The sequence below is a fragment of the Salmo salar genome, chromosome 15 (assembly GCF_965601325.2).
Source record: "Salmo salar chromosome 15, fSalSal1, whole genome shotgun sequence".
In the NCBI taxonomy this organism is placed as follows: Eukaryota; Metazoa; Chordata; class Actinopteri; order Salmoniformes; family Salmonidae; genus Salmo; species Salmo salar.
The window spans coordinates 110766825-110777630 of NC_138305.1; the positions used below are offsets into that span (position 1 = coordinate 110766825).

At 42.2% G+C, this 10806-nt stretch overlaps 1 protein-coding gene across 1 annotated transcript in view; it reads right to left on the reverse strand.

Moving 5' to 3' along the window:
- Nucleotides 1–9018, reverse strand: part of LOC145860829 (IQ motif and SEC7 domain-containing protein 2) — a 46000-nt gene extending 36982 nt beyond the window's left edge. The window contains exon 1 of the mRNA XM_082961515.1: nucleotides 8577–9018. Coding sequence (XP_082817641.1) covers nucleotides 8577–8644 — 68 coding nt within the window. The 5' untranslated portion in view covers nucleotides 8645–9018. The remainder of the gene's footprint in view (nucleotides 1–8576) is intronic.
- Nucleotides 9019–10806: the final 1788 nt, after the last annotated feature.

The window sequence follows — 10806 nt, forward strand, 5'->3', positions numbered from 1 at the left end:
GTTCCTGTATATCAGACTAGAGGAACATGGAGGTTCCTGTATATCAGACTAGAGGAACATGGAGGTTCCTGACTAGAGGAACATGGAGGTTTATTCTCTGTTTTCTCTCTGGTGTGGAAGAGAATGAGGCTTGACCACTTTGGCCAATCAAAACATTGAAAAAACAATCCTTAGATTTGCGTCTTCATTACGACCTTTTGCAGCATGCACATTTATCAGAGGCACAGCTGACATAGACAATGGCGACAAAACAAACAAGCATCAGTGATTTTTTTTTTTTTTTTTATGCAAAAGCTGCAGCATCTAGCCCTCAGCTCCCAATCCCACCACCTCAGCTCCAAATCCCACCACCTCAGCTCCCAATCCCACCACCTCAGCTCCAAATCCCACCACCTCAGCTCCCAATCCCACCACCTCAGCTCCCAATCCCACCACCTCAGCTCCAAATCCCACCACCTCAGCTCCAAATCCCACCACCTCAGCTCCCAATCCCACCACCTCAGCTCCCAATCCCACCACCTCAGCTCCCAATCCCACCACCTCAGCTCCAAATCCCACCACCTCAGCTCCAAATCCCACCACCTCAGCTCCAAATCCCACCACCTCAGCTCCCAATCCCACCACCTCAGCTCCCAATCCCACCACCTCAGCTCCAAATCCCACCACCTCAGCTCCAAATCCCACCACCTCAGCTCCCAATCCCACCACCTCAGCTCCCAATCCCACCACCTCAGCTCCCAATCCCACCACCTCAGCTCCCAATCCCACCACCTCAGCTCCCAATCCCACCACCTCAGCTCCAAATCCCACCACCTCAGCTCCCAAATCCCACCACCTCAGCTCCAAATCCCACCACCTCAGCTCCCAAATCCCACCACCTCAGCTCCCAATCCCACCACCTCAGCTCCCAAATCCCACCACCTCAGCTATCTTGGCTCCCTAAGATGACAGGACAGCTCCTCTCCCTGCAGCTGGTACCGCCACCGCGGCCCCCATAGGCCTGCTACCATCCGCTGATATATGGACAAACAGTACGTTAAGGAACAAACTGGAGGCATACCCCATGGATAGATTGTAAAGAAGGTAAGATGGGCCGTGAAACATGTCACACACACACACACCTGTCAGTCTACAAGTCTCAAGGCTTGAAACTTTTAAACGAACGGAGTTTATACACAGTAAGTCATAGTGGACAGAATCCAAATGATCCAACACGAGCAATCAAGGGCGTACAAAGAGTCACGACGTATCATTGACAATGCTAAAGAGGAGACTCTTGAAGAAAATGTGTGACAGCATGAATGTGTTGAAAGCCACCTGTGCTGTGTACTACTGTACAAGCGTTTATTCCTATCACTATAATCTTCTTGAGCTGCACATCATCAATATGGGGGGGGGTAAACATTTGGTATGGACTCTTCCTGAGATGCACAATTTTTTTTATTTGCGAGCACATAATTGAGATAAAAGGTAACATCTCAATATTAATAGATAAATCTGCTAGCCATAGAAACCAAACTACGTTGGTAGTTTATCTCAAATGCGGACCAGTGACCTACATTTTGTCTTTCTTGATCTTATCGAGCTTCCCGACGAAAAGCCAGATACTATTGTGAAACATTTATTGTTGAATTTTTTACCAAACTTTTTTCCCCCTCATTAATCTACACACAATACCCCATAATGATAAAGCAATAAAAAAAAAATGGAAATTGATGCTAATTTATACAAAATAAAAAAACTGAACTATCACATTTATATAAATATTCAGACCCTTTACTCAGTACTTTGTGGAAGCACCTTTGGAAGTGATTACAGCCTTGAGTCTTCTTGGACATGATGCTACAAGCTTGGCACACCTGTATTTGGGGAGTTTCTCCCATTCGTCTCTGCAGATCCTCTCAAGTTCTGTCAGGTTGGATGGGGAGTGTTGCTGCACAGCTATTTTCTGTTATTTCCAGAGGTGTTTTATCAGGTTCAAGTCCGGGCCACTCAAGGACATTCAGAGACTTGTTCCGAAGCCACTCCTACGTTGTCTTGGCTGTGTGCTTAGGATTGTTGCCCTGTTGGAAGGTGAACCTTTGCCCCAGTCTGAGGTCCTGAGCACTCTGGAGCTGGTTTTCATTAAGAACCTCTCTGTACTTTGCTCCATTCATCTTTGCCTCGATCCTGACTAGTCTACCAGTCCCTGCCTCTGAAAAACATTTCCACAGCAGGATGCTGCCACCACCATGCTTCATCATAGGGATGGTGCCATGTTTCCTCCAGATGTGATTCTTGGAATTCAGGACAAAGAGTTCAATATTGGTTTCATCAGACCAGAGAATCTTGTTTCTCATGGTCTGAGACTTTAGGTGCCTTTTGGCAAACTCCAAGTGGGCTGTCAAGTGCCTTTTACTGAGGAGTGGCTTCTGTCTGGCCGCTCTCCCATAAAGGCCTGAATGGTGGAGTACTGCAGAGATGGTTGTCCTTCTAGAAGGTTCTCCCATCTCCACAGAGGAACTCTAGAGCTCTGTCAGAGTGACCATCGGGTTCTTGGTCACCTGCCTGACCAAGGCCCTACTCGCCTGATTGCTCAGTTTGGACGGGCGGACAGCTCTAGGAAGAGTCTTGGTGGTTCCAAACTTCTTCCATTAAAGAATGATGGAGGCCACTGTGTTCTTGGGGACCTTCAATGCTGTAGAAATGTTTTGGTACCCTTCCCCAGATCTGTGCCTTGACACAATCCTGTCTCGGAGCTCTACGGACAATTCCTTTGACCTCATGGCTTGGTTTTTGCTCTGACATACACTGTCAACTGTGGGACCTTATATAGACAGGTTTGTGCTTTCCAAATCATGTAAAATCAATTTAATTTACCACAAATGGACTCCAATCAAGTTGTATAAATATCTCAATCATCAAAGGATGATCAAATTGTTTTATTTAATCCATTTTAAAATAAGGCTGTAACATAACAAAATATGGAAAAAGTCAAGGAACTCAGTCCAGCTTTAAACTTACTCTAGAAAGTTGTAATAGTAGAATGTACAAGGTGACATGTCTAAATCGGGTATTGCATCATCAGTTCATCTTGTCATGTCATTACAGACCTTAGAGAGATATTTATAACTTGTCAGAAATGTCCAGATCAACTAGCTCATGTCAGCTAACGTTCTATATAAAAAATAAAATGTAGCCCATTGATATTGTTGGAATTTTTTTGTCGCTCAAAAATCACATGAATACACATTAGAAATGTATAGAAATGCACAAAAAAAATTGCTTTAAAACTGCAAAATGTTAGTAGCAGCCCATGACAAGATGTGTAGAATTGGAGGAAATAAGCTTTAAACCTGCAAAATTCTCTCCACCAACAAGAGAACAAGAGGAGCGTGAACCTTTTCTGTCATCAACGTGATTGGGCGAGAGTGAAAAAGTTCAGGAACACCTGGTCTAAACCATAGACTGGAACTGGAGGTTTGTAGTATGAACCACTTTCAAATCTTCATGGACAAACTGTACACCGTATACAGTCGATCTCCCCAAAACCAGAACCAAATCGCTGAGTGCGCTGCCGAACTGCAGCAACAAGCTGGCCAAAAATAGAGAGCGTATTAGCAACACGCTGGGCAGCTGACTTCAAAGGACTCCGCGCTCACTTTGAGCCGGCCGAATCGGTCCCGAACAAGAACAGAAAAAGGATCTACACGCATATTCTCATCTGAGTGACATCAATCAAATCATTGGCATGCAGAAGCAGTTTGGACGTTTCACCAGTAAAAAAACAAAAAACAGCAAGAATTATCATTTCACAACTGACAGTGACGATGATTGTGAAATGAGATATGCCTAACTTGGTGTTTGAGGTTATTAAATATGAAGGGAAAAAAACACATTCTTGAGACAATATGAGTTGACACAGGCAGACGTTGTAGTTGGAGGATGCATTTTACGCGTATTCTATAACGACGGGCTTTTCAATAGGCTACATCTGTAGGTACAAACTTTGATTGAAGAAATTATGACATCATTTGCTTTTTTTTCCTTCTTCTCTTTTAAAAAATAAATAAATAAATAGCTCCGCTTAAACAATAGTACTACACCACTGAACAGTATGTCTAAAGAACATGACTGTTGTGTGTCTTCATTATGAATTCAAACCGTTTCAACACGGACTGCCTATTGGTTGAGATCAAATTCGTCTGCAACACATTCTCAGCGATATTTGCTGGAATAACATTTGACTGGTGTGTGTGTGGGGGGGGGGGGGGGGGGGGGTGAAATGCAAACCTATGCTTTGGATGCTTAGTCAACCAGTTCTGAATTGGATCATTGTGATCTGAGCAGGCCTGGCAGATAAGAAACGACAGTACAGGCTCCGGCATTTCTTTTAAACTCACCACTGTGGATGCAGTGAGGCAGGCAAGGGAGAGGGGCAGGAAGGGGGGGAGACAGGGAGGTAGGGAGGGAGGGAGGCAGGAAGGGGAGAAGACAGGGAGGTAGGGAGGGAGGCAAGAAGGCAGGCAGGGAGGTAGGGAGGCAGGGAAGGAGGCAGGGAGGTAGGGAGAGATGCAGGGAGCCAGGCATGCAGGAAGGGAGGGAGGTATGCCGGCAGGGAGGCAGGCAGTCAGGCAGAGGCAGGTAGGGAGTTTGACAGGCAAAGAATCAGAGAGGTAGGGAGGGAGGAAGAGTGGGAGGAAGGCAGAGAGGGAAGAAGGCAGGTAGGGAGGGTGGGTGGGTGGGTGGGTGGTAGGGAGGCAGGTAATGAGGCAGACAGACAGGGTCGGCTGAGGCTCTGTATTGAAAGCCTTGCAGCAGCCCACACCAACACAGTTCATTAATTCAAGGTCACCCTCGAAAGCCTATAATGCAGTATGATCACTGCCAGCCATGTTAGCATTGATTCAGTACTGGTACTCTGTGTATATAGCCATGTTATCATTGACTCAGTACTGGTACTCTGTATATATAGCCATGTTAGCATTGATTCAGTACTGGTACTCTGTGTATATAACCATGTTAGCATTGACTCAGTACTGGTACTCTGTGTATATAGCCATGTTATCATTGACTCAGTACTGGTACTCTGTGTATATAGCCATGTTATCATTGACTCAGTACTGGTACTCTGTGTATATAACCATGTTATCATTGACTCAGTACTGGTACTCTGTGTATATAGCCATGTTATCATTGACTCAGTACTGGTACTCTGTGTATATAGCCATGTTATCATTGACTCAGTACTGGTACTCTGTGTATATAGCCATGTTATCATTGACTCAGTACTGGTACTCTGTGTATATAGCCATGTTATCATTGACTCAGTACTGGTACTCTGTGTATATAGCCATGTTATCATTGACTCAGTACTGGTACTCTGTGTATATAGCCATGTTATCATTGACTCAGTACTGGTACTCTGTGTATATAGCCATGTTATCATTGACTCAGTACTGGTACTCTGTGTATATAGCCATGTTATCATTGACTCAGTACTGGTACTCTGTGTATATAGCCATGTTATCATTGACTCAGTACTGGTACTCTGTGTATATAGCCATGTTATCATTGACTCAGTACTGGTACTCTGTGTATATAGCCATGTTATCATTGACTCAGTACTGGTACTCTGTGTATATAGCCATGTTATCATTGACTCAGTACTGGTACTCTGTGTATATAGCCATGTTATCATTGACTCAGTACTGGTACTCTGTGTATATAGCCATGTTATCATTGACTCAGTACTGGTACTCTGTGTATATAGCCATGTTATCATTGACTCAGTACTGGTACTCTGTGTATATAACCATGTTATCATTGACTCAGTACTGGTACTCTGTGTATATAGCCATGTTATTGTTACTCATTGTGTATTTATTATTACATTTTTTAAATATTTTTTTTAATATTTTCTTTCTCTCTTCATTGTTGGGAACGATCTGTAACTAATAATTTCACTGTTAGTCTACACCTGTTATTTACGAAGCATGTGACGAATAAAACTTGATTTTATTTTATTTTAGAACATAGATGTGACATTCAGGGCCGTGATTGGTGGACTGAGAGACATGAAAAACAGCTTCTATTTTAAGAACATTAGACTGTTAAATAGCCATCAATAGCCGTCCTCCACCCAGTACTCTGCCCTGAACTTTAGTCACTGTTACTACCCGGCTACCACCTGGTGGTCTACCCTGCACCTTAGAGACTGCTGTCCTATGAATGCTGCCTTCAAAAAGTATGCTCCCCTTTACCTTCTCCACATTTTGTTGTGTAACAGCCTGAATTTAAAATGCATTTAATTTAGATTTTTGGGGGGGGTCACTGGTGTACACACAATACCCAATAATGTCAAAGTGGAATTATTACATTTGTCAATTTTTTTGTACAAATCAATTCAAAATGAAAAGCTGAAATATCAATAAGTATTCAATCTCTTTATTAAATAAGTTAATGACTAAACATGGGCTTTAAAACATCACAAAAAGTTGTATGGACTCACGCTGTGTGCAATAGTAGTGTTTAACATGATTTGTGAATGACTATCTCATCTCTGTACCCCACACATACAATTATCTGTAAGGTCCCTCAGTCGAGCAGTGAATTTCAAACACAGATTCAACCACAAAGACCAGGGAGGTTTTCCAATGCCTCGCAAAGAAGGGCAGACATTGAATTGAGCATGGTGCAGTAATAAATTACACTTTGGAGGGTGTATCAACACACCCAGTCACTACAAAGATACAGGTGTCCTACAGAAGGTTTCATTCTACTCCGGCAACTGAGTTAGTAAGGAGTCCTTCTTAACTCAGTTGCCGGAGAGGAAGGAAACCGCTCAGGGGTTTCACCATGAGGTCAACGGTGGCTTTAAAACAGTTACAGAGTTTAATGGCTGTGATAGGAGAAAACTGACGATGGATCAACAACATGAAGGTACTCCACAATACTAACTTAATTATTCGCCAAAAAATGTGGAAAAGCAATTCACTTTTTGACCTGAAAAGGAAGTGTTACGTTTGGGACAAATCCAATACAACACTTTACTGAGTACCACCCTCCATATTTGTAAGCATAGTGGTGGCTGCATCATGTTATGGGTATGCTTGTAATTGTTAAGGACTGGGGAGTCTTTCAGGATAAAATGAAACATAATGAAACATAATGGAGCTAAGCATTTCTAATGGAGGGTCTATAATGTAGGCTAGATGAATCAACTAGTTAGATATATCATCTCTAATGAAGGCTAGATGAGTCAACTAGTTTAGATATATCTAATGTAGGCTAGATTAATCAACTAGTTAGATATATCATCTCTAATGAAGGCTATCATCTCTAATGTAGGCTAGATGAATCAACTAGTTAGATATATCATCTCTAATGTAGGCTAGATGAATCAACTAGTTAGATATATCATCTCTAATGTAGGCTAGATGGATCAACTAGTTAGATATATCATCTCTAATGAAGGCTATCATCTCTAATGTAGGCTAGATTAATCAACTAGTTTAGATATATCATCTCTAATGAAGGCTAGATGAATCAACTAGTTAGATATATCATCTCTAATGTAGGCTAGATGAATCAACTAGTTAGATATATCATCTCTAATGTAGGCTAGATGAATCAACTAGTTAGATATATCATCTCTAATGTAGGCTAGATGGATCAACTAGTTTAGATATATCATCTCTAATGTAGGCTAGATGAATCAACTAGTTAGATATATCATCTCTAATGAAGGCTAGATGAATCAACTAGTTAGATATATCATCTCTAATGTAGGCTAGATGGATCAACTAGTTAGATATATCAGCTGATCACCTCATAGGAGGGCAAAGGGTCATGTGCTCCAGCACTCCTAGGGCTCCATCTGTGCATGTACCTGCTGGAATCTCATGAGTTCAACCTCTCATTTGGCTCTAATAAATTCATTATTTTACTATATGGTTATAAAATATGACTTTAGATTATTTTATTTTTTTTGTATATAAACAATATCTTAACCTCCATATGTCAGAGACATTGTAACACTTTCATTCGTGTTTTGGTCCAGCACATACACTACCTACACACCACCAGACAACTGTACAATAAAATTAATGTGTGAAAGCTGTCAGTTTGTAGAAAATTAAAAGATTACAACACAGAAAACAATTCGTAATTTTTAAATCTACGTGGTTGAATGCCTCATTACCCCCTCCCCAACTGCCAACGGTTATCCAAATGGAGAGAGAGAGAGAGAGAGAGAACATAATCCAGGCGAGAAAAAAACTGTAGCCTGCTCTTCTCTCCTGCAGCCTACTGTAGAAAGGGGTCGAAATTCGAGCCAGCACATCCTACATGGGATCAAAAACAAATCCCTTTTCTATTGCAGTCCACCACACCATATTGACCAACTGGTTGTCACCAAAGACAAATTCAATATTATCCTTTATGTTATGCAATTCATTTATTTATCAAACCCATATATGTGTTTTTTTTTTGAAAAATAAAATATGTTCAATGCCATGGAATGTAAGAATTCGTTTATTTCTGGCGAATATTGCCGCATAATTTGTGACTAAACAGCAACTTAAACGCGTCCTTACCAGTATATCAGCTTGTTATTATGAAGAATGGCTGGGGTCTTGTCTGAGGCGCAGTTGATGCACCACATTGTTGGTAACTAACTCACGTCTCGTCCGGGTGCATAAAAAAACGTTATTCCTTTTTGTAGTTAATTTGGCTCGACGCACGGACAGCCGCACGTAGAGAGACGCACGCCAATGATTCGCTCTGATACCATGCTTCTGTTATCTCAAGGTAGAGGACGTCGTTAACTCAAGAAGAGAGAAGAAGAGAAACATCGACAGTCCTCGGCTCAATCCCCATCAAACCTCTATAATTCCCCATCGTCCTCTCTTCCTCCCTCTAATTTCTTTGAATCTCTAAACGCGGCAGTTTCTATCTCTCTCTCTCTCTCTGGGCGCGCAGGGCTGCTGTCTGCCTGAGCAGAGCAGCGTGACACAGCAGTCACAGCAACAACACTACTGCTGCTCGTCTGATTTCAGGCTCCAGTCAACACTCTCATCAAGTGGGGGGGTGGAAGGGGGGGGGGGGGGTGTAGACATATTTTAATCTCTCTATGCTCTCCCAAGTGTTTTTTGTTTTTTTTCAATTGGAATACATCCTCAGATGAAAGACAGACATATTATAGTCCATGGACTAATATTATTTTATGATGAATTCATTTGAAAATAATTTATTTAGTTATTACAGCCCAATATACATTTTTTTTCCTGGGGCCCACACTGCCGTACTGTATGTAACATATAGCATTAGGCCTAGTCGACCTGTCCCTTCGTCTCAAAGACATTTTGCAGAGTGCAGTGAAACATGAACCTGAACTGAACGGCCTTGTCCCTGCATGGCTCCTACTGACAACAACAGAGGTACATCATCCACACCCAGGCTCTGTGCTGTGTGACAATGTAAAGTGACAATAGCCGAGACTAGAAACTAGCAGCTTGTTTTCCCCATGCATCACCTCTATCTCCCTCTCTCTCTCTCTCTGACAGAACCAGAGGGAAAGCTTCTCTCTCTCTCTCTCCCTGTCCCTCCACACACACACACACACACACACACACACACACACACACACACACACACACACACACACACACACACACACACACACACACACACACACACACACACACACACACACACACACACACACACACACTGAATTATTGCCTTGAAGACAACACTCTATAATTCATTATAAGCAGCAGTCTCTCACACTATCTCTCTCTCTCCACCCTCCTCTCTCTCTCTCTCTCTCTCTCTCTCTCTCAATTCAATTGAATTCAATTTAAGGGCTTTATTGGCATGGGAAACATATGTTAACATTGCCAAAGCAAGTGAAGTAGATAATATACACAAGTGAAATAAACAATAAAATGAACATTAAACATTACACTCACAGAAGTTCCAAAAGAATAAAGACATTTCAAATGTCATATTATGTATATATACAGTGTTTTAACGATGTGCAAATAGTTAAAGTACAAAATGGAAAATAAATAAACATAAATATGGGTTGTATTTACAATGGTGTTTGTTCTTCACTGGTTGCCCTTTTCTTGTGGCAACAGGTCACAAATCTTGCTGCTGTGATGTCACACTGTGGTATTTCACCCAATAGATATGGGAGTTTATCAAAATTGGGTTTGTTATCAAATTCTTTGTGGATCTGTGTAATCTGAGGGAAATATGTGTCTCTAATATGGTCATACAGGTTAGGAAGTGCAGCTCAGTTTCCACCTCATTTTGTGGGCAGTGTGCACATAGCCTGTCTTCTCTTGAGAGCCAGGTCTGCCTACTGCGGCCTTTCTCAATACCAAGGCTATGCTCACTGATTCTGTACATAGTCAAAGATTTCCTTAAGTTTGGGTCAGTCACAGTGGTCAGGTATTCTGCTACTGTGTATTCTCTGTTTATGTCCCAAACTGATCTGTTTCACCTGTCTTTGTGCTTGTCTCCAACCCCCTCCAGGTGTCACCCATCTTCCCCATTATCCTCAGTGTATTTATACCTGTGTTCTCTGTTTGTCTGTTGCCAGTTGGTTTTGTTTCGTCAAGCCTACCAGTGTTTTTCCTGTGCTCTTGTCTGTCTCTAGTTCCTGTTTTCTAGCTTTCCCGGTTTTGACCATTCTGCCTGCCTTGACCCTGAGCCTGCCTGTCGTTCTGTACCTTTCGGACTCTGCTCTGGATTACTGACCTCTCTCTGCCCTTGACCCTGAGCCTGCCAGCCTTTCTGTACCTTTCGGACTCTGCT